This window comes from Poecile atricapillus, chromosome 35 (genome assembly GCF_030490865.1).
Source record: "Poecile atricapillus isolate bPoeAtr1 chromosome 35, bPoeAtr1.hap1, whole genome shotgun sequence".
NCBI classification, from domain to species: Eukaryota; Metazoa; Chordata; class Aves; order Passeriformes; family Paridae; genus Poecile; species Poecile atricapillus.
This window is the reverse complement of record NC_081283.1, coordinates 2466942-2491113: the sequence shown is the minus strand read 5'-3', so window position 1 is coordinate 2491113 and position 24172 is coordinate 2466942. Positions and strand designations below refer to the sequence as shown.

Sequence of the window (24172 nt, the reverse complement as noted above, 5' to 3'; positions counted from 1 at the left end):
TAAACTAAATAAATAAATAAATAAATAAACAAAATAAATAAATAAACAAAATAAATAAAATAAATCCCACCAACATGGCCTGTTTTAATTTGGAAAACAGAGCTCTGAAACACAATTTGAAGGTTGGAATCACTTCAGACTTCTTACATGGAGCAAAATCTGAGGTGTCATCGGGTCATCTGTGAGAGTCTGAGCCCCTCTCTGGGCAATTTAAATCAGATCAAAGAATTACTGAAGAGCAAAATAAATCAACAAAATAAATCAACAAAATAAATAAAAAAATAAATCAACAAAATAAATCAACAAAATAAATCATCAAATAAATAAACAAAATAAATCAACGAAATAAATAAAATAAATAAACAAAATTGATCCCACCAACATGGCCTGTTTTAATTTGGAAAACAGAGCTCTGAAACACAATTTGAAGCTTGGAATCAATTCCAACTTTTACATGGAGCAAAATCCGAGGTGTCCTGGGATCATCCGTGAGAGTCTGAGCCCCTCTGGGCAATTCAAATCAGATCAAAGAATCACTGAAAAACAAAATAAATAAAAAAAAAAACCCAAAATAAATCAACAAAATAAATCAACAAAAAAAATCAACAAAATAAATAAAATAAATCCCAACAACATGGCCTGTTTTTATGTCAAAAACAGAGCTCTGAAACACAATTTGAAGCTTGGAATCAATTCCAACTTTTACATGGAGCAAAATCCGCGGTGTCCTCGGATCATCCGTGAGAGTCTGAGCCCCCCTGTCCCTCTGTGCAATTCAAATGTGATAAAAGAATTACTGAAGAACAAAATAAATTTTAAAAAATTAAACAAAATAAATCAACAAAATAAATCACCAAAATAAATCAACAAAATAAATCAACAAAATAAATAAATAAACAAAATAAATAAACAAAATAAATAAATCCCACCAACGTGGCCTGTTTTAATTTGGAAAACAGAGCTCTGAAACACAATTTGAAGCTTGGAATCAATTCCAACTTTTACCTGGAGCAAAATCCAGCTGTTCCCCCCCCAAAACCAGCTGTTGTGATGCTCGCTGTCTCCTGCCTCGTGTTTTTATACTGAAACTTTTTCCCACCCCTCCCAACACAGGTGGTTGTCAACGCCTTGGTTGGCGCAATCCCTTCCATTATGAATGTCTTGTTGGTCTGCCTTATCTTCTGGCTGATTTTCAGCATTATGGGGGTTAACCTGTTTGCCGGGAAATATCATTACTGCTTTAATGAAACAGCAGAGCATCGCTTTGAGATTGATGTTGTTAACAACAAGACCGACTGTGAAGCTCTGATGCCTCCCAACTCCACCGAGATCCGCTGGAAGAATGTGAAAATTAACTTTGACAATGTTGGCGCGGGGTATCTGGCGCTGCTGCAAGTGGTGAGTTTGGGTTGTTGAGGGATTTTCCTCACTCTGAAATAAATGGTGTTTGTGTTCAGGAGCTCACATCATCATGGATGATTATAGGAAGGTGCTTTATTTTTATTTTTATTTTTATTTTTATTTTTATTTTTATTTTTATATTTTTATTTTTATTTTTATATTTTTATTTTTATTTTTATTTTTATATTTTTATTTTTATTTTTATTTTTTATATTTTTATTCTTATTTTTATATATTTATATTTTTATTTTTATTTATTTTTATTTTTGTATTTTTATTTTTATTTTTATTTTTATTTTTTATATTTTTATTCTTATTTTTATATATTTATATTTTTATTTTTATTTTTATTTATTTTTATTTTTGTATTTTTATTTTTATTTTTTATATTTTTATTCTTATTTTTTTATATTTATATTTTTAAAATTATTTTTATTTTTATTTATTTTTATTTTTGTATTTTTATTTTTATTTTTATTTTTTATATTTTTATTCTTATTTTTATATTTATATTTTTAAATTTTTTTATTTTTATTTATTTTTTTAATTTTTATTTTTTTTATATTTCTATTTTTATTTTTATTTTTCTATATTTTTATTTTTATTTTTATTTCTCTATATTTCTATTTTTATTTTTCTATATTTATATTTATATTTTCTATATTTAAATATTTTTATTTTTCTATATTTTTATTTTTATTTATTTATATTTTCTATATTTTTATTTTTATTTTTCTATATTTCTATTTATATTTTTCTATATTTATATTTATTTATTATTTATTATTTATTTTTCTATATTTCTATTTATATATTTATACATTTTTTATATATTTATATATTTATATATTTAAATATTTATTTATATCTATATTTTTTATTTTTATATTTACATTTATATTTTTATTTTTATTTAATTTTATTTTTATTTAATTTTATTTATATTTATATATTTACATATTTACATACTTATATATTTATATTTTCTTTTATATTTATATTTACATTTTTCTTTTTCTTTTTATATATTTATATTTACATTTATATTTATATTTATATTTATATTTATATTTATATTTATATTTATATTTATATTTATTAAAGAGCTCTGGGTATCAGGGGTTCCCAGACCCAAATCTGACCCATCAATATATTTATTAAATAAAAAAATAGATTTATTAACTGAAAAAAATAGATTTATTAAATGAAAAAAATAGATTTATTAACTGAAAAAAAAATATTTATTAACTTAACAAAATAGATTTATTAACTGAAAAAAATAGATTTATTAACTGAAAAAAATATATTTATTAAATGAAAAAAGATGAAATGAAAAGAGAAATCTTTAAATAATAGCAAAGTTTATTCTACAGGACCATCAAGAGTGGCAGGGTTCATTCAATTCAGGTTCATTCTCATATTTTGGGTGAATTCTTTTCTTTTCTTTGCCAGGCTACATTCAAGGGTTGGATGGACATCATGTACGCAGCTGTTGATTCCAGAAAGGTACAAAAAAAACCCCAAAATTCCCCTCCCTTTATTTCCTTTTGCTCTTTTGCTTTGCTAAAAATCAAAATTAAAACTTGCAGAACTGGTTTTATTTTGTGATGAGTTAAAAGATGCTGAAGAAAATCCCAAAAATGGCTTTTTTTTCCGTTGTTTTTTATTTTGTTCTATTTCAGCTGGAGTAGAAATGGAGTGAAGGAAAGAATAAAGTGAAATTATAGAATTAATTATTAGAATAAATGATGGGGAGGAATTAGCCAGAAGGTCTCCTATAAATCTGACATAAATAAATAAATATATATATAACATTTTTATATATATATATATATATATATATATATATATATATATATATATATATATATATATATATATATTTATATTTATATTTATATTTATATATATTTATATATTTATATATTTATATATTTATATTTATACATTTATATATAAATATATTTTTATATATATTTATATATATAATATTTATATATATATATTTTATATGGATTATAGATAAATATAGATATATATAGATATAGATATATAAATATAGATAGATAAATATAGAGATATATAGATAAATATAGATATATATAGATATTGATAAATAGATAAATATAGATATAGATATAGATATAGATATAAATATAGATAAATGTAGATATAGATATACAGATAAATATATAGATAAATATATAGATAAATACAGATAGATATATAGATAAATATAGATAAATATAGATATATAGATATAGATATATAGATAAATATAGATAAATATAGATATAGATCTATAGGTAGATATAGATATATAGATAAATATAGATAAATATAGATAAATATAGAGATATATATATAGATATATAGATAAATATAGATAAATATAGATATAGATATAGATATAGATATACATCTATAGATATTATATAAATGAGCATAATTGTGAATCCAATTGTGGAATTATGGCTGGGTTGGAGTTCATTCAGGAAATTTTCAGGAGTCATGCATTTTTAATAAATTAATCTATATATTTTATAAATTTATACATATTTTTATCAAATTATATCTATTTCTAAATTTTTATATATATTTTATACATTTATAGATATTTTTTATAATTTTATAAATATTTTTTATAAATTTATAAATATTTTTATAAATTTAGAAATGCTTTTTTTTAATACAAAATTTATATTTTTTAATGGATTTTTTTTTTTTGTCCTGCACTGAATGCAGGTTTGAAACAAGTACCACCGTGCCAGGAAAGTGGCACAAATATTCCAAATATTGAATATATAATATTCACAAACATTATTTATATATAAAAGTAAAAATATTCGGATTTTTGGCCCAACATCTTCGAATTTGGAAACACAAAACCAATCTCATTTTGCCTGGATTTTTTGGTCTCCAAAAATCTCATTTTTTTTTGCTCTTTTTATCTCCATTTCAGCAAGAAGAGCAACCCAAGTACGAGGACAACATTTACATGTACATTTACTTCGTCATCTTCATCATCTTCGGGTCCTTTTTCACCCTGAATTTGTTCATCGGCGTCATCATCGACAACTTCAATCAACAGAAGAAAAAGATAAGTGATCTTTGTTTGCTATTGCTGGGATTCCCTGCAAAATAAAAATCATTTTTGGGGCAGAAAACTGAATTTTTTGGGGCTTTTTGGAGCCTCACAGGGGTGGCAGAGCACAACAGGGAGCACAAAATGTAGCTCAAGGTGGATTAATTGTTTTTTAATTATTTTTCCTGGGTTATATTTTGGGGCATTTTGGGGTTTTTTTACACTTTTTCTAAAAAAAAAACAACAAAATGTTGTTCAAGCATTTCCCCTGGGCTTCATTTTGGGGCATTTTGGGGGTTTTTTTACACCTTTTCCTTTAAATATTATTATTATTATTATTATTATTATTATTATTATTATTATTATTATTATTATTATTATTATTATTATTATTATTATTATTATTATTATTATTATTATTAATTTAATTTCCTCTAAAATTTTAAAAGAAAAAAATTTAAAATTTTGATTTTAAATTTTTAAAAGAAAAAGAAATTAAAATTTTAATTTTAAATTTTTAAAAGAAAAAGAAATTAAAATTTTAATTTTAAAATTTTAAAAGAAAAAAATTAGAATTTTAATTTTAAAATTTTCAAAGAAAAAAATTTAAAATTTTGATTTTAAAATTTTCAAAGAAAAAAATTAAAATTTTAATTTTAAAATTTTAATTTAAAAATTTTAATTTTAAAATTTTAATTTAAAAATTTTGAAAGAAATGTCATTTTTAAAGGGAGATCAGTGCACTCTGGGGTATTAATGTGAATTATTTCTGTCTGAAATAACATCCACCAAGCTCTCAGCTGGGCTTTACTCCTTTCCCTTCTTGATGAGCTGATTGTAACCAAATTCTCCTTTTTTTTTTTATTCCTTTACTTTGGAGGTCAAGACATTTTCATGACAGAAGAACAAAAGAAATATTACAATGCCATGAAAAAACTGGGCTCCAAGAAACCTCAAAAACCCATTCCCCGTCCTCTGGTGAGTGCAGGGAGCAGATTTAAATGGAATTTTTGTCTCCAGGAAAATTCATTTTCTCCTGGCTGGTGAATTATTCCAATTATTCCAACAATTATTAAAGTAATTCCAACAATTATTAAAGTAATTCCAACAATTATTGCAATAATTCCAACAATTATTAAAGTAATTCCAACAATTATTGCAATAATTCCAACAATTATTCCAATAATTCCAATAATTATTGCAATAATTCCAACAATTATTCCAATATAATTCCAACAATTATTAAAGTAATTCCAACAATTATTAAAGTAATTCCAACAATTATTAAAGTAATTCCAACAATTATTGCAATAATTCCAACAATTATTCCAATAATTCCAATAATTATTGCAATAATTCCAACAATTATTAAAGTAATTCCAACAATTATTCCAGTTATTCCAACAATTATTCAAATAATTCCAATAATTATTGCAATAATTCCAACAATTATTAAAGTAATTGCAACAATTATTCCAATTATTCCAACAATTATTAAAGTAATTCCAACAATTATTCCAATTATTCCAACAGTTATTCCAACAATTATTAAAGTAATTCCAACAATTATTCCAATTATTCCAACAGTTATTCCAACAATTATTCCAGTAATTCCAACAATTATTCCAATAATTCCAACAATTATTCCAATAATTATTCCAGTAATTCCAACAATTATTCCAATATAATTCCAACAATTATTCCAATATAATTCCAACAATTATTCCAATTATTCCAACAATTATTCCAATAATTCCAACAATTATTCCAACAATTATTAAAGTAATTCCAACAATTATTCCAATAATTCCAACAATTATTCCAATAATTATTCCAGTAATTCCAACAATTATTCCAATAATTCCAACAATTATTCCAATAATTATTCCAGTAATTCCAACAATTATTCCAATATAATTCCAACAATTATTCCAATAATTATTCCAATAATTCCAACAATTATTCCAACAATTATTCCAATTATTCCAACAGTTATTCCAACAATTATTCCAATAATTCCAACAATTATTCCAACAATTATTCCAATAATTCCAACAATTATTCCAATATAATTCCAACAATTATTCCAACAGTTATTCCAACAATTATTCCAATAATTCCAACAATTATTCCAACAATTATTCCAATAATTCCAACAATTATTCCAATATAATTCCAACAATTATTCCAGTAATTCCAACAATTATTCCAATAATTATTCCAATAATTCCAACAACAGGAGGAATGAGGAGGAATCAGGAGGAATCAGGAGGAATCAGGAATCAGGAGGAATCAGGAATCAGGAGGAATCAGGAGGAATCAGGAGGAATCAGGAGGAATCAGGAGGAATCAGGAGGAATCAGGAATGAGGAGGAATCAGGAGGAATCAGGAGGAATCAGGAATCAGGAATCAGGAGGAATCTCCTCCCTGGGGAAGCCCTGGCAGAGGTCCCCAGATCTCCTGGACCCTGGGCAGGTTCTGGGCAGGTCCTGGACCCTGGGCAGGTTCTGGGCAGGTTCTGGGCAGGTTCTGGGCAGGTTCTGGGCAGGTTCTGGGCAGGCTCTGGGCAGGTTCTGGGCAGGTTCTGGGCAGGTTCTGGGCAGGTTCTGGGCAGGCTCTGGGCAGGTTCTGGGCAGGCTCTGGGCAGGTTCTGGGCAGGCTCTGGGCAGGTTCTGGGCAGGTTCTGGGCAGGTTCTGGGCAGGCTCTGGGCAGGTTCTGGGCAGGCTCTGGGCAGGCTCTGGGCAGGTTCTGGGCAGGTTGGACAGAGCAGGGGAGGTGGAACGGGATCATTTCAGGTCCATCCCCACCCCAGAGCTCCCCAAACCTCCCCGATCTCCTGGAGGAATCTCCTCCCTGCGAGGTCCTGGCAGAGGTCCCCAGATCTCCTGGACCCTGGGCAGGTTCTGGGCAGGTTCTGGGCAGGTTCTGGGCAGGTTCTGGGCAGGTTCTGGGCAGGCTCTGGGCAGGTTCTGGGCAGGTTCTGGGCAGGTTCTGGGCAGGCTCTGGGCAGGCTCTGGGCAGGTTCTGGGCAGGTTCTGGGCAGGTCCTGGACCCTGGGCAGGTTCTGGGCAGGTTCTGGGCAGGTTCTGGGCAGGTTCTGGGCAGGTTTTGGGCAGGTTCTGGGCAGGTTCTGGGCAGGTTCTGGGCAGGCTCTGGGCAGGTTCTGGGCAGGTTCTGGGCAGGTTCTGGGCAGGCTCTGGGCAGGCTCTGGGCAGGTTCTGGGCAGGTTCTGGGCAGGCTCTGGGCAGGTTCTGGGCAGGTTCTGGGCAGGTTCTGGGCAGGCTCTGGGCAGGCTCTGGGCAGGCTCTGGGCAGGTTCTGGGCAGGTTCTGGGCAGCTTCTGGGCAGGCTCTGGGCAGGTTCTGGGCAGGCTCTGGGCAGGTTTTGGGCAGGTTCTGGGCAGGTTCTGGGCAGGTTCTGGGCAGGCTCTGGGCAGGCTCTGGGCAGGTTCTGGGCAGGTTCTGGGCAGGTTCTGGGCAGGTTCTGGGCAGGCTCTGGGCAGGCTCTGGGCAGGTTGGACAGAGCAGGGGAGGTGGAACGGGATCATTTCAGGTCCATCCCCCGCCCAGAGCTCCCCAAACCTCCCCGATCTCCTGGAGGAATCTCCTCCCAGGGAGGTCCTGGCAGAGGTCCCCAGATCTCCTGGAGGAATCTCCTCCTGGAGAGGTCCTGGCAGAGGTCCCCAGATCTCCTGGACCCTGGGCAGGCTCTGGGCAGGTTCTGGGCAGGTTCTGGGCAGGTTCTGGGCAGGTTCTGGGCAGGTTCTGGGCAGGCTCTGGGCAGGTTCTGGGCAGGTTGGACAGAGCAGGGGAGGTGGAACAGGATCATTTCAGGTCCATCCCCACCCCAGAGCTCCCCAAAGCTCCCCACTCTCCTGGAGGAATCTCCTCCTGGGGAGGTCCTGGCAGAGGTCCCCAGATCTCCTGGACCCTGGGCAGGCTCTGGGCAGGCTCTGGGCAGGTTCTGGGCAGGCTCTGGGCAGGTCCTGGGCAGGTTCTGGGCAGGCTCTGGGCAGGCTCTGGGCAGGTTCTGGGCAGGTCCTGGGCAGGCTCTGGGCAGGCTCTGGGCAGGTTTTGGGCAGGTTCTGGGCAGGTTTTGGGCAGGTTCTGGGCAGGTTCTGGGCAGGTTCTGGGCAGGTTCTGGGCAGGTTCTGGGCAGTTTGGACAGAGCAGGGGAGATGGAACGGGATCATTTCAGGTCCATCCCCAGCCCAGAGCTCCCCAAACCTCCCCGCTCTCCTCTCCAAACCCCTCTCCTCGTCTCTCCCCCGCCGCAGAACCGCGTCCAAGGCGCCGTCTTCGACTTCGTCACGCAGCAAGCCTTCGACATCGTCATCATGATGCTCATCTGCCTCAACATGGTGACCATGATGGTGGAGACGGACACGCAGAGCAAGCAGATGGAGGACATCCTCTACTGGATCAACTTCGTCTTCGTCATCTTCTTCACCTGCGAGTGCGTGCTCAAGATGTTCGCCCTGCGCCACTACTACTTCACCATCGGCTGGAACATCTTCGACTTCGTGGTGGTGATTCTGTCCATCGTGGGTGAGTGTGGCACCGGGGGAGAGGTGGGTTTGGAAAGGGATCCAAAGATCCTTTTGTTCATTTTGTTCATTTTGTTCAAAGATCCTTCAAAGTTCATTTTGGAAAGGGATGTTCAGTTTGGAAAGGGATCTTCATTTTGGAAAGGGATCTTCATCTTTGAAAGGGATGTTCATTTTGGAAAGGAATATTCATTTTGGAAAGGGATCTTCATTTTTGAGAGGTATCTTCATTTTGGAAAGGGATGTTCATTTTGAAAGGGATATTCAGTTTGGAAAGGGATCTTCATCTTTGAAAGGGATGTTCAGTTTGGAAAGGAATATTCATTTTGGAAAGGGATGTTCATTTTGGAAAGGGATGTTCAGTTTGGAAAGGGATGCTCATTTTGGAAAGGGATCTTCATCTTTGAAAGGGATCTTCATTTTGAAAGGGATCTTCATTTTGGAAAGGGATCTTCATTTTGGAAAGGGATCTTCAGTTTGGAAAGGAATATTCATTTTGGAAAGGGATGTTCAGTTTGGAAAGGGATGTTCAGTTTTGAGAGGGATCTTCATTTTTGAGAGGGATCTTCATTTTTGAGAGGGATCTTCATTTTGGAAAGGGATCTTCATTTTGGAAAGGGATCTTCATCTTTGAAAGGGATGTTCATTTTGGAAAGGGATCTTCATTTTGGAAAGGGATCTTCATCTTTGAAAGGGATGTTCAGTTTGGAAAGGAATATTCAGTTTGGAAAGGGATGTTCATTTTGGAAAGGGATGTTCAGTTTTGAGAGGGATCTTCATTTTGGAAAGGGATCTTCAGTTTTGAAAGGGATGTTCATTTTGAGAGGGATGTTCATCTTTGAAAGGGATGTTCATTTTGGAAAGGGATGTTCAGTTTTGAAAGGGATGTTCAGTTTGGAAAGGGATGTTCAGTTTGGAAAGGGATCTTCATTTTGGAAAGGGATCTTCATTTTGGAAAGGGATGTTCAGTTTGGAAAGGGATCTTCATCTTTGAAAGGGATGTTCAGTTTGGAAAGGGATGTTCAGTTTGGAAAGGAATATTCATTTTGGAAAGGGATGTTCATTTTGAAAGGGATCTTCATTTTGGAAAGGGATCTTCATCTTTGAAAGGGATGTTCAGTTTGGAAAGGAATATTCATTTTGGAAAGGGATGTTCATTTTGGAAAGGGATCTTCATTTTGGAAAGGGATCTTCATCTTTGAAAGGGATGTTCAGTTTGGAAAGGAATATTCATTTTGGAAAGGAATATTCATTTTGGAAAGGGATCTTCATCTTTGAAAGGGATGTTCAGTTTTGAAAGGGATATTCAGTTTTGAAAGGGATATTCAGTTTGGAAAGGGATCTTCATTTTGGAAAGGGATGTTCATTTTTGAAAGGGATGTTCATTTTGGAAAGGGATCTTCATTTTGGAAAGGGATCTTCAGCTCTTGAAGGTTCTCCTCCAGCTTTGGGAGGAGATCGTGGTGGAATTTGTCTGCCCTGATGTCCCTTCCCTCTGTTCTGACTTTCCTTTGCAGCTGTGTGGGGTAAAACATTTGGAATTTGCTTTCTCTGTGTTTAAAACTGAACTTTAGATCACCTCATCAGGATGTTTTAATGCTCAGTAACCTCTGGAAAAGCTTCCTGCCACAGCACAGGATTTGCCATCTCCACTGGGGTTCGTTTGAGTGTTAAATTCGCTTTTCCTCCAGCAGGTTTTGAGGTTTTTAGCGTTTAATCCACAAAATAAACCTCACAAAGGAGTGGGAGTGAGGCACCACTCAAACCTCCAGCCTTCAGCTCATCCCCCAGCCTAAAACTCAGCCCCAGATTTTTCCTGCTGCTCCAAATCGGGTTTATCTCACTTTTAGCAGCTTCAGGGCTGAGTCTGGGGCCTGGCTCCCTGGGGCAGACACCCCCAGGAGGTTCCATCATCGGTGTCCAGGAGGGATGAATCCTTCTCTGGCTCAACCTCTTCCCTCTCCCTTGAGTTAGGACCTTGAATCACAGAATCCTGGAATGTCCTGAGCTGGAAGGGATCATCCAGTGCAGCTCCTGCTCCTGCACAGACCCCACAGCAATCCCTGGAGCGCTGTCCCAGCACCCCTGGAGCTCTGGGAGAACATTTTTCTCCTTTCCAACCCTGTCACAGCTCCAGCTGCCCCCTCAGCCTGACCCTGGGCATCCCTGGAGCTCTGGAGAACCTTTTCCTGCTCTCCAGGAACAGTTTTCCTGGCCCTGAGCATCCCTGAAGTTCTGGAGAACCTTTTCCTGCTCTCCCAGCCCATCCCAGCTCCAGCTGTTCCCTCAGCCTGGTCCTGGGCATCCCTGAAGTTCTGGAGAACCTTTTCCTGCTCTCCCAACCCTGCCCTGAAGTTCTGGAGAACCTTTTCCTGCTCTCCCAGCCCATCCCAGCTCCAGCTGTTCCCTCAGCCTGGTCCTGGGCATCCCTGAAGCTCTGGAGAACCTTTTCCTGCTCTCCCAACCCTGCCCCAGCTCCAGCTGTTCCCTCAGCCTGGCCCTGGGCAGTGCCTGAAGTTCTGGAGAACCTTTTCTTGCTCTCCCAACCCTGTCACAGCTCCAGCTGTTCCCTCAGCCTGGCCACAGGGAGCAGAGGTCGGAGCAGAAGTTCTGGGAGAACCTTTTCCTGCTCTCCAGGAACAGTTTTTCACAGCTCCAGCTGTTCCCTCAGCCTGGCCCTGAGCACCCCTGAAGTTCTGGAGAACCTTCTCAAGCTCTCCAGGAACAGTTTTCCTGGCCCTGGGCACTCCTGAAGTTCTGGGGAACCTTTTCCTGCTCTCCCAGCCCATCCCAGCTCCAGCTGTTCCCTCAGCCTGGTCCTGGGCATCCCTGAAGCTCTGGAGAACCTTTTCCTGCTCTCCCAACCCTGCCCCAGCTCCAGCTGTTCCCTCAGCCTGGCCCTGGGCAGTGCCTGAAGTTCTGGAGAACCTTTTCTTGCTCTCCCAACCCTGTCACAGCTCCAGCTGTTCCCTCAGCCTGGCCACAGGGAGCAGAGGTCGGAGCAGAAGTTCTGGGAGAACCTTTTCCTGCTCTCCAGGAACAGTTTTTCACAGCTCCAGCTGTTCCCTCAGCCTGGCCCTGAGCACCCCTGAAGTTCTGGAGAACCTTCTCAAGCTCTCCAGGAACAGTTTTCCTGGCCCTGGGCACTCCTGAAGTTCTGGGGAACCTTTTCCTGCTCTCCCAGCCCATCCCAGCTCCAGCTGTTCCCTCAGCCTGGCCCTGAGCACCCCTGAAGCTCTGGAGAACCTTTTCCTGCTCTCCAGGAACAGTTTTCCTGGCCCTGGGCAGTGCCTGAAGTTCTGGAGAACATTTTCCTGCTCTCCAGGAACAGTTTTCCACAGCTCCAGCTGTTCCTCCAGCCTGGTCCTGGGCACTCCTGAAGTTCTGGAGAACCTTTTCCTGCTCTCCCAGCCCATCCCAGCTCCAGCTGTTCCCTCAGCCTGGCTCTGGGCATCCCTGAAGTTCTGGAGAACCTTTTCCTGCTCTCCAGGAACACTTTTCCACAGCTCAGCCTGGCCCTGAGCATCCCTGAAGTTCTGGAGAACCTTTTCCTGCTCTCCAGGAACACTTTTCCTGGCTCTGGGCACCCCTGAAGTTCTGGAGAACCTTTTCCTGCTCTCCCAACCCTTCCCCAGCTCCAGCTGTTCCCTCAGCCTGGCCACAGGGAGCAGAGGTTGGAGCTGCTCCTCCACTTGAGGAGGATTTACCTGCCTGAAGGTGCCACCTCTGCTCCCAACCCCCAATGAAACCCCACCACGTGTCCCACCCATCTCCATGCCCAGAGGGAGCAGCAGCCCGTGCCTGTCCACCTTCACACTGGTTTCCTCTGTCCTTTAGGGATGTTCCTGGCCGAGATCATCGAGAAATACTTCGTGTCCCCCACCCTGTTCCGCGTCATCCGCCTGGCTCGCATCGGCCGCATCCTGCGCCTGATCAAGGGAGCCAAGGGCATCCGCACGCTGCTTTTTGCCTTAATGATGTCCCTGCCCGCCCTCTTCAACATCGGCCTCCTGCTCTTCCTGGTCATGTTCATCTTCTCCATCTTCGGCATGTCCAACTTCGCCTACGTCAAGCACGAGGCCGGCATCGACGACATGTTCAACTTCGAGACCTTCGGCAACAGCATGATCTGCTTGTTCCAGATCACCACCTCAGCGGGCTGGGACGGGCTCCTGCTGCCCATCCTCAACCGCCCGCCCGACTGCGACCTGGACAAGGAGCACCCGGGCAGCGGCTTCAAGGGCGACTGCGGGAACCCCTCGGTGGGGATCTTCTTCTTCGTCAGCTACATCATCATCTCCTTCCTCATCGTGGTCAACATGTACATCGCCATCATCCTGGAGAACTTCAGCGTGGCCACGGAGGAGAGCGCCGACCCGCTGAGCGAGGACGACTTCGAGACGTTCTACGAGATCTGGGAGAAGTTCGACCCCGACGCCACGCAGTTCATCGAGTACAGCAAGCTGGCGGATTTCGCCGACGCCCTGGAGCACCCGCTGCGCGTCCCCAAACCCAACACCATCGAACTCATCGCCATGGACCTGCCCATGGTGAGCGGGGACAGGATCCACTGCTTGGACATCCTGTTCGCCTTCACCAAGCGCGTGCTGGGGGACAGCGGGGAGCTGGACATCCTGAGGCAGCAGATGGAGGAGAGGTTCGTGGCTTCCAACCCTTCCAAAGTGTCTTATGAGCCCATCACCACCACGCTGCGGCGCAAGCAGGAGGAGGTGTCGGCCGTGGTGATCCAGAGAGCCTACAGGGCTCGTTTGGCGCGGCGAGGATTCATCAGCCGGAGGCCAGCGGGCTCCAAACTGGAAAACGGGGGAGCAAACCGGGAGAAAAAGGAAGGAACGCCCTCCACGGCCTCGCTGCCCTCCTACGACAGCGTCACCAAACCCGAGAAGGAGAAACAGCAGCGGGCGGAGGAGGGGAGGAGAGAAAAGGCAAAGAGACAAAAGGACAGGGAACACAAGTGTTGAGACACACAAAAAAAACCACATTAAACACACACACACACACACAGGGAGAGAGGAGAGAAAAAAATAGGTTAAAAAGAAAAAAAAAAAAATTAAAAAAAAAAATTTAATTTAAAAAAAAAATAGTAGAGTTGTATGAATTAAAGTATTTGCAAGCGAAAAAAAAAAAAAGACAAAAAAATTGTTTACAAACTTCTTGAAATATATCAATACAGAAGAGCTGTGGAGACACTTACCTGAAGATCTTATACCAAACATAGTCTGCTTACTGTGTGACAGCGTTGCATCTAAAAGCAGTGACCTACCACCTGTTTAAAGGACCCTGTAAACAAACATTTAAACACAAAAAAAAAAAAAATAACAAAAAAAAAAAAAAGGAAAAAAAAAAACCCACCAAAAAAAAAAAAAAAAAAAGGATTTTCTATTGTTTGGGCAGGTGGATACTGCATGTTCCACATCAGTCAATGCAACTTAGGACAAACAAGCAAAATAAATCACAAACACACACACAGAGAAACAAAAGCTGCTGCTGGGATTCATGTATTTTCCAAAGCAGCCCCAAATGGATTTTATTTTTGGTTTGTTTTTTTTTTTTTCCCATTTTGTTGATTATTCTCGGGAGAAAAGCCAGGAGTTGCGGTTGTTAATGGGTTTGTTGACGCAAAATTAGATTTGCATTTAGTTAAGCAGCAAAAAAAAAAGGAAAAAAATTGAAAAAAAAATTGAAAAAAAAAGAGTTAAAACAAGTAGAACAAAAAAAAAGAGGAAAAATGAAACAAATGAAATCAAACATTAACCCCAGCGAGTCCTCATCATTTATTCGAGATTTTATTATTATTATTTACATTCTGCTTTCTCCATGGGCTTGGTTTGGGAGCCTGGAGCCGCCCACACCCCCCAAAAAAATGAATTAAAACGCTGTTTTTTTGGAGTGGAAGAGATTTCTGCATGAAAAGGCACGAGCAGGGACCGAGCATGAGGAAGCAGGAGCAGGAGAATCCTGCGCTCACCTGTCCTCACAGGTGTGTCAAGCCATAAAAACCCCGGCATTCCCTTATTTACCCTGCACTGGATTGGGAGAGAAAAGCTCAGAGATGCTCCTGCCCGCCAGCAGTTTCGGGATATTCCGTCAATGTGGTGGTAAAAGGGGGGAAAAATACCAGAAATAGACCAAAATAGCCCAAAATGGCCCAAAATACCCCCAAAATCCCCCCCAAAATAGCCCAAAAATAGCCCAAAAATCCCCCCCAAAATAGCCCAAAATACCCCAAAAATAGCCCAAAAATCCCCCCCAAAATAGCCCAAAATACCCCAAAAATAGCCCAAAAATCCCCCCCAAAATAGCCCAAAATACCCCAAAAATAGCCCAAAACACCCCAAAACACCCCAAAATCCTCTCCAAAATACCCCAGAATACCCCAAAATATCCCAAAAATATACCCCAAAATACCCCCAAAATATACCCCAAAATATCCCAAAAAAACCAAAATACCCCAAAATACCCCCAAAATACCCCCAAAATATACCCCAAAAATATACCCTAAAATACCCCGAAACACCCCAAAATAGCCCCCAAAATAGCCCAAAATACCCCAAAAATAGCCCAAAACACCCCAAAATCCTCTCCAAAATACCCCAGAATACCCAAAAATATCCCAAAAATATACCCCAAAATACCCCCAAAATACCCAAAAAATACCCAAAAAATATAGCCCAAAATAGCCCAAAAGTATACCCTGAAATAGCCCAAAATACCCTAAAATACCCCGAAACACCCCAAAATACCCCCCAAAATACCCAAAAATATACCCCAAAATAGCCCAAAAAATAGCCCAAAATACTCCCCAAAATAGCCCAAAATAGCCCAAAACACCCCAAAATAGCCCAAAACACCCCAAAATCCTCTCCAAAATACCCCAGAAGACCCCAAAATATCCCAAAAATATACCCCAAAATAGCCAAAAAATACCCCAAAAATACCCAAAAAATATAGCCCAAAATACCCCAAAAATATACCCTAAAATAGCCCAAAATAGCCCAAAACACCCCAAAATCCTCTCCAAAATACCCCAGAATACCCCAAAATACCCCAAAATATACCCCAAAATAGCCCAAAAATACCCCAAAAATATAGCCCAAAAAATAGCCCAAAAAAGCCCAAAATACCCCCCAAAATACCCCCCAAAATACCCCTAAAATACCCCGAAACACCCTAAAATACCCCAAAATACCCCAAAACAACCCAAAATACCCAAAAATACCCCAAAATCCTCCCAAAAATGCCCCAAAACACCCCAAAATCCTCCCCAAAAAACGACAACCCCCCAGCAGAACCCACCAAGGAAATGACTGAATTCTGTTTATTTAAATTACTTTTAATTTTCCATACACCCATGGGGATTTTTCTTTTTTATTATTATTATTATTTTATTTTATTTTATTTTTATTTTTATTTTTATTTTTATTTTTATTTTTATTTTGCACACTTAAAAACAAGAACAAAATTCCAAAATGCTGCTCTGGACCTGATCAAAAATTTGGATAAATTTGGGAATGGGGTTTTTTTTTATCCATGGAAATCCAAAAACTTAGGGCTTCGAGCAGCCAGCGAGGTTCAGTTGTATCCTGCAATATTTAATATTAATTAATATTAATTAGTAATCATTGATATTAATTCTCCTTCAGCCTCCATCCTGCAGCGCAGACACTTCCTTGTTTTTTTTGGGAGAGATAAATGGTGAAAAAAAAGTTGATTAAAAATGTTCCAATTCCCTCTTCTGGTGGGGATTTGGGGAGCTCTGCTGGGGTGGGGGGCGGGTTTGGGGGTCCCCCCGAGCTTCTCCTGCCCTGGGGGGGGGGACTGAGGGTTTGGGGGTGACCAGGAGGGGTTTGGGGGTGACCAGGAGGGGTTTGGGGTGACCAGGAGGGGTTTGGGGGTGACCAGGAGGGGTTTGGGGTGACCAGGAGGGGATTTGGGGGTGACCAGGAGGGGTTTGGGGGTGACCAGGAGGGGTTTTGGGGTGACCAGGAGGGGTTTTGGGGGTCCCCTCTGGATTTTCCCCATCCCCATCTCGATTTTGGGGTGACCAGGAGGGGTTTTGGGGGTCCCCTCTGGGTTTTCTCCATCCCCAGCTCAGTTTTGGGGTGACCAGGAGAGATTTTGGGGGTCCCCTCTGGGTTTTCTCCATCCCCATCTCAATTTTGGGGTCTCTTCTGCGTTTTCTCCATCCCCAGCTCAGTTTAGGGGTGACCAGGAGGGGTTTGGGGGTGACCAGAAGGGATTTTGGGGGTCCCCTCTGGATTTTCCCCATCCCCATCTCGATTTTGGGGTGACCAGGAGGGGATTTGGGGTGACCAGGAGGGGTTTTGGGGGGTCCCCTCTGTGTTTTATCCATCCCCAGCTCAGTTTTGGGGTGACCAGGAGGGGTTTTGGGGTGACCAGGAGGGGTTTGGGGTGACCGGGAGGGGTTTGGGGGTGACCAGGAGGGGTTTTGGGGTGACCAGGAGGGGTTTTTGGGGGTCCCTTCTGCATTTTCTCCATCCCCAGCTCAGTTTTGGGGTGACCAGGAGGGGTTTGGGGGTGACCAGGAGGGGTTTTGGGGGTCCCCTCTGGATTTTCCCCATCCCCATCTCGATTTTGGGGTGACCAGGAGGGGTTTTGGGGGTCCCCTCTGGGTTTTCTCCATCCCCAGCTCAATTTTGGGGTGACCAGGAGAGATTTTGGGGGTCCCCTCTGGGTTTTCTCCATCCCCATCTCAATTTTGGGGTCTCTTCTGCGTTTTCTCCATCCCCAGCTCAGTTTAGGGGTGACCAGGAGGGGTTTGGGGGTGACCAGGAGGGGTTTGGGGGTGACCAGGAGGGGTTTGGGGGTGACCAGGAGGGGTTTTGGGGGTCCCTTCTGGGTTTCATCCATCCCCAGTTCGGTTTTGGGGTGACCAGGAGGGGTTTTGGGGGTCCCTTTTGGGTTTTCCCCATCCCCATCTGAGTTTGGGGGTGACCAGGAGGGGTTTGGGGGTGACCAGGAGGGGTTTGGGGTGACCAGGAGGAGTTTTGGGGGTCCCTTTTGGGTTTTCCCCATCCCCAGTTCAGTTTTGGGGGTCCCTTCTGGGTTTTATCCATCCCCAGTTCGGTTTTGGGGTGACCAGGAGGGGTTTGGGGGTGACCAGAAGGAGTTTTGGGGTGATCAGGAGGGGTTTGGGGTGACCAGGAGGGGTTTTGGGGTGACCAGGAGGGGTTTTGGGGTCTCTTCTGGGTTTTATCCATCCCCAGCTCAGTTTTGGGGTGACCAGAAGGGGTTTGGGGGTGACCAGGAGGAGTTTTGGGGGTCCCTTTTGGGTTTTATCCATCCCCAGTTCGGTTTTGGGGTGACCAGGAGGGATTTTGGGGGTGACCAGGAGGGGTTTGGGGGTGACCAGGAGGGGTTTTGGGGGTCCCCTCTGGGTTTCATCCATCCCCATCTGAGTTTGGGGGTGACCAGGAGGGGTTTTGGGGGGTCCCTTTTGGGTTTTCCCCATCCCCAGCTCAGTTTTGGGGGTCCCTTCTGGGTTTTATCCATCCCCAGTTCGGTTTTGGGGTGACCAGGAGGGGTTTTGGGGGTCCCTTTCGGGTTTTCCCCATCCCCATCTGAGTTTGGGGGTGACCAGGAGGGGTTTTGGGGGGTCCCCTCTGGGTTTCATCCATCCCCAGTTCGGTTTTGGGGTGACCAGGAGGGGTTTTGGGTGACCAGGAGGGGTTTGGGGGTGACCAGGAGCGGTTTTGGGGGGTCCCCTCTGGGTTTTCTCCATCCCCAGCTCAGTTTTGGGGTCTCTTCTGCATTTTCTCCATCCCCAGCTCAGTTTTGGGGGTCCCTTCTGCATTTTCTCCATCCCCAGATGGATTTTGGGGCTCAATTTTGGGGGTTATAACCCCACTCGGGTCTTGGGGTGTGGCCAGGAGGGGTTTTGGGGGTCCCTTCTGCATTTTCTCCATCCCCAGTTCGGTTTTGGGGTGACCAGGAGGGGTTTGGGGGTGACCAGGAGGGGTTTTGGGGGTCCCCTCTGGGTTTCATCCATCCCCATCTGAGTTTGGGGGTGACCAGGAGGGGTTTTGGGGGGTCCCTTTTGGGTTTTCCCCATCCCCAGCTCAGTTTTGGGGGTCCCTTCTGGGTTTTATCCATCCCCAGTTCGGTTTTGGGGTGACCAGGAGGGGTTTTGGGGGTCCCTTTCGGGTTTTCCCCATCCCCATCTGAGTTTGGGGGTGACCAGGAGGGGTTTTGGGGGGTCCCCTCTGGGTTTCATCCATCCCCAGTTCGGTTTTGGGGTGACCAGGAGGGGTTTTGGGTGACCAGGAGGGGTTTGGGGGTGACCAGGAGCGGTTTTGGGGGGTCCCCTCTGGGTTTTCTCCATCCCCAGCTCAGTTTTGGGGTCTCTTCTGCATTTTCTCCATCCCCAGCTCAGTTTTGGGGGTCCCTTCTGCATTTTCTCCATCCCCAGATGGATTTTGGGGCTCAATTTTGGGGGTTATAACCCCACTCGGGTCTTGGGGTGTGGCCAGGAGGGGTTTTGGGGGTCCCTTCTGCATTTTCTCCATCCCCAGTTCGGTTTTGGGGTGACCAGGAGGGGTTTTGGGGTCTCTTCTGGGTTTTATCCATCCCCATCTCAATTTTGGGGTCCCTTCTGCATTTTCTCCATCCCCAGCTCAGTTTTGGGGTGACCAGGAGGGATTTTGGGGTGACCAGGAGGGGTTTTGGGGTGACCAGGAGGGGTTTTGGGGGGTCCCCTCTGGATTTTCCCCATCCCCATCTCAATTTTGGGGTTAAACCCCACTCTGGTTTTGGGGTGCAGGAGCGACCCCTCCAAAATGGGGGTACCCAAACCAAGGGGGCACAAACCCAAAAAAACCAACCCCAAAAAGCTCAAAAATTCCATTTTTATCATCCCATAAAACCAGAAAAAAACCCAGAAATCACCTGAAAATCAAACAAACCCCCTGCCCCCCTTTTTTCCTCTTAGGATGGGATGTAAAATAATCAAAATAATAATAAAGAAACACAAAAAAAATATAAAAATTTAAAAAAAAATTTAATTCTACATACATATGTACAGGCTAAGTTGTAAACAGCACAAAAAAAAAATGAAAAATTAAAAAAAAAATAGCGAAGCGTGGTTGAACTTTTTAAGAGAATATTATAAATACTGTAATATATCATTTTATTTTATTGGCATGCCTTTTTTTTGTAAATACAAAAGAACTACAAAAAAAAAAACCAAAATTATAGAATGGCTTCTGGCTTATGCCATTGTCCATGGTTATTTTTATTTTTTTAAGATTTTTTTCTGTTCTCTTTAGATTTTAGATAGCCAGGAAATATCCCCCTAAAAGCAAAAAAAAATATAAAATACGACAAAAAAAATCAAAATTAAAAAACTTAATCCCCCTTCAATCTAGATTTTAACAAAAGCTTTATTTGCAGCAGCAAAAGTGTCGATTTTTTGGGTTCAAATGTGCAATAAATCGACAACTTCTATGCAAGATTTGGCTGAATTTCGTAATTTTTAGGCTGAGTCTCGTTGGGTTTTTTTTGTGCTGGTAAAAATCACCAAGATGCTCCAAAACTTGGAAATAAAACAAAAAAAAAAAGTCCCTTCAAACTCTGAATATAAATGATTTATTTTGGATTTTTTATGAGTTTGAGGCAGGAAGGGGAGGGAGGAGTTCTGAGGTTTTTTTTAGATGTAAAAATTAAAAGTTTTGGGGTTTTTGGGGGTTTTTTTGGGGTTTTTTGGGGTTTTTGGGTAAAAAATCCCTTCAAACTCTGGATTTAAATGATTTATTTCGAATTTTTGATGAGTTTGAGAGGTAGAAGGGGAGGGAGGAGGTTCTGAGGTTTTTTTTAGCTGTAAAAATTAAAAATTTTGGGTTTTTTGGGGGTTTTTGGGTCAAAAAAGTCCCTTCAAACTCTGGATATAAATGATTTATTTTGGATTTTTGAGGAGTTTGAGAGGCAGAAGGGGAGGGAGGAGGTTCTGAGGTTCTTTTGAGCTGTAAAAATTAAAAGTTTTGGGGTTTTTGGGGGGGTTTTTGGGTAAAAAAGGGTGACACAGGTGAGGGTGACACAGGTGAGGGTGACACAGGTGAGGGTGACAGGTGAGGGTGACACAGGTGAGGGTGACAGGTGAGGGTGACACAGGTGAGGGTCCCAGGTGAGGGTGACACAGGTGAGGGTGACAGGTGAGGGTGACACAGGTGAGGGTCCCAGGTGAGGGTGACAGGTGAGGGTCCCAGGTGAGGGTGACACAGGTGAGGGTGACAGGTGAGGGTGACACAGGTGAGGGTGACAGGTGAGGGTGACAGGTGAGGGTCCCAGGTGAGGGTGACAGGTGAGGGTGACACAGGTGAGGGTGACACAGGTGAGGGTGACAGGTGAGGGTCCCAGGTGAGGGTGACACAGGTGAGGGTCCCAGGTGAGGGTCCCAGGTGAGGGTGACAGGTGAGGGTGACACAGGTGAGGGTGACAGGTGAGGGTCCCAGGTGAGGGTGACACAGGTGAGGGTCCCAGGTGAGGGTGACACAGGTGAGGGTCCCAGGTGAGGGTGACACAGGTGAGGGTCCCAGGTGAGGGTGACACAGGTGAGGGTGACACAGGTGAGGGTCCCAGGTGAGGGTGACAGGTGAGGGTGACAGGTGAGGGTGACACAGGTGAGGGTGACAGGTGAGGGTCCCAGGTGAGGGTGACACAGGTGAGGGTGACACAGGTGAGGGTGACAGGTGAGGGTGACACAGGTGAGGGTGACAGGTGAGGGTGACACAGGTGAGGGTGACACAGGTGAGGGTGACACAGGTGAGGGTGACACAGGTGAGGGTCACACACAGGTGAGGGTGACACAGGTGAGGGTCACACACAGGTGAGGGTGACACAGGTGAGGGTGACACAGGTGAGGGTCACACACAGGTGAGGGTGACACAGGTGAGGGTCACACACAGGTGAGGGTGACACAGGTGAGGGTGACACAGGTGAGGGTCACACACAGGTGAGGGTCCCTCACCCTATAACCCCTCGCCCTGTAACCCCTCACCCTATAACCCTCATCCTATAGTCACTTACCCTATAACCCCTCACCTTATAGCCCTTCATCCCATAACCCTATAACCCTTCATCCCATAACCCTCATCCCATAACCCCTCACCCTATAACCCTCACCCTATAACCCCTCACCCTATAACCCTGTAACCCTTCATCCTATATCCCCTCACCTTATAGCCCTTCATCCCGTAACCCTTCATCCTATAACCCCTCACCCTATAACCCTTCATCCCATAACCCTCATCCCATAGTCCCTCACCTCTCGTCCTATAATCCCCCACCCTATAAACCCTTCATCCCACAGCTCCTCACCCTATAGCCCCTCATCCTATAGTCACTTATCCTATAACCCCTCACCCTATAACCCCTCACCCTATAACCCTGTAACCCTATAACCCCTCACCTTATAGCCCTTCATCCCATAACCCTATAACCCTTCATCCTATAACCCCTCACCCTATAACCCTGTAACCCTTCATCCTATAGCCCCTCACCCTATAACCCCTCACCCTATAACCCTGTAACCCTTCATCCCATAACCCCTCACCCTATAGCCCAATAACCCTTCATCCCATAACCCCTCACCCTATAACCCTCACCCTGTAACCCTCACCCTATAACCCCTCACCCTATAACCCTTCATCCTATAACCCCTCACCCTATAGCCCCTCACCCTATAACCCCTCACCCTATAACCCCTCACCCTATAACCCCTCACCCTATAACCCTTCATCCTATATCCCCTCACCTTATAACCCCTCACCTTACAGCCCCTTCATCCCATAACCCTTCATCCCATAGCCCCCCACCCTATAACCCTCACCCTATAACCCAATAACCCTTCATCCCATAGTCCCTCACCCTATAACCCCTCACCCTATAACCCTCACCCTATAACCCTCATCCCATAACCCAATAACCCCTCACCCTATAACCCTCACCCTATAACCCAATAACCCTTCATCCCATAACCCCTCACCCTGTAACCCCTCATCCTATAACCCCTCACCCTATAACCCTGTAACCCTTCATCCCATAGCCCTTCATCCCATAACCCCTCACCTCTCATCCTACAATCCCCCACCCAATAAACCCTTCATCCCACAGCTCCTCACCCTATGACCCTTCATCCTATAACCCCTCACCTTATAACCCTCACCTTACAGCCCCTTCATCCCATAACCCCTCATCCCATAGCCCCCCACCTCTCACCTGCAGCCCCCCTCCATCACTTTCCCTACAAAGACCCCAAAAAGACCCAAATCCCGGGCACGAGACAAAGGCAGGGCTGGACCAGGAATTGCTTTTCCTATTTCGGTTCTGCTCACTCTGAAATTCCCTTCCATAGCAAAAACAACTCTGAGTTCACCAAAATTTAATTTAATAAATGTGGATTTTACAACCAAACCCGGGAATTGCTTTTCCTATTTCAGTTCTGCTCACTCTGGAATTAATTCCCTTCCATAGCAAAAACAACTCTGAGTTCACCAAAATTTAATTTAATAAATGTGAATTTTACAGCCAAACCCAGGAATTGCTTTTCCTATTTCGGTTCTGGTCACTCTGAAATTCCCTTCCATAGCAAAAACAACTCTGAGTTCACCAAAGTTTAATTTAATAAATGTGGATTTTACAGCCAAACCCGGGAATTGCTTTTCCTATTTCGGCTCTGGTCACTCTGGAATTCCCTTCCACAGCAAAAACAACTCTGAATTCACCCCAATTTAATTTAATAAATGTGAATTCTACAGCCAAACCAGGAATTGCTTTTCCTATTTCGGTTCTGGTCACTCTGGAATTCCCTTCCATAGCAAAAACAACTCTGAGTTCCACCCCAGTTAATTTAACAAATGTGGATTTTACAGCTGAACCAGGAATTGATTTTCCTATTTCGGTTCTGGTCACTCTGAAATTCCCTTCCATAGCAAACACAAATCTGAATTCACCAAAATTTAATTTAATAAATGTGGATTTTACAACCAAACCCAGGAATTGCTTTTCCTATTTCGGTTCTGGTCATGGAATTCCCTTCCACAGCAAAAATAACTCTGAATTCACCAAAGTTTAATTTAATAAATGTGAATTTTACAGCCAAACC

General features: G+C 42.6%; 1 protein-coding gene across 1 annotated transcript in view; it reads left to right on the top strand.

Moving 5' to 3' along the window:
* SCN8A (sodium voltage-gated channel alpha subunit 8) overlaps positions 1-14525 on the top strand; it is an 83997-nt gene extending 69472 nt beyond the window's left edge. Inside the window, exons 22-27 of the mRNA XM_058861144.1 lie at positions 1114-1398; positions 2854-2907; positions 4364-4501; positions 5360-5464; positions 8764-9034; positions 12871-14525. Of these exons, the coding sequence (XP_058717127.1) occupies positions 1114-1398; positions 2854-2907; positions 4364-4501; positions 5360-5464; positions 8764-9034; positions 12871-14015 (1998 nt within the window). The 3' untranslated portion in view covers positions 14016-14525. The remainder of the gene's footprint in view (positions 1-1113; positions 1399-2853; positions 2908-4363; positions 4502-5359; positions 5465-8763; positions 9035-12870) is intronic.
* The last annotated feature ends 9647 nt before the right edge of the window (positions 14526-24172 follow it).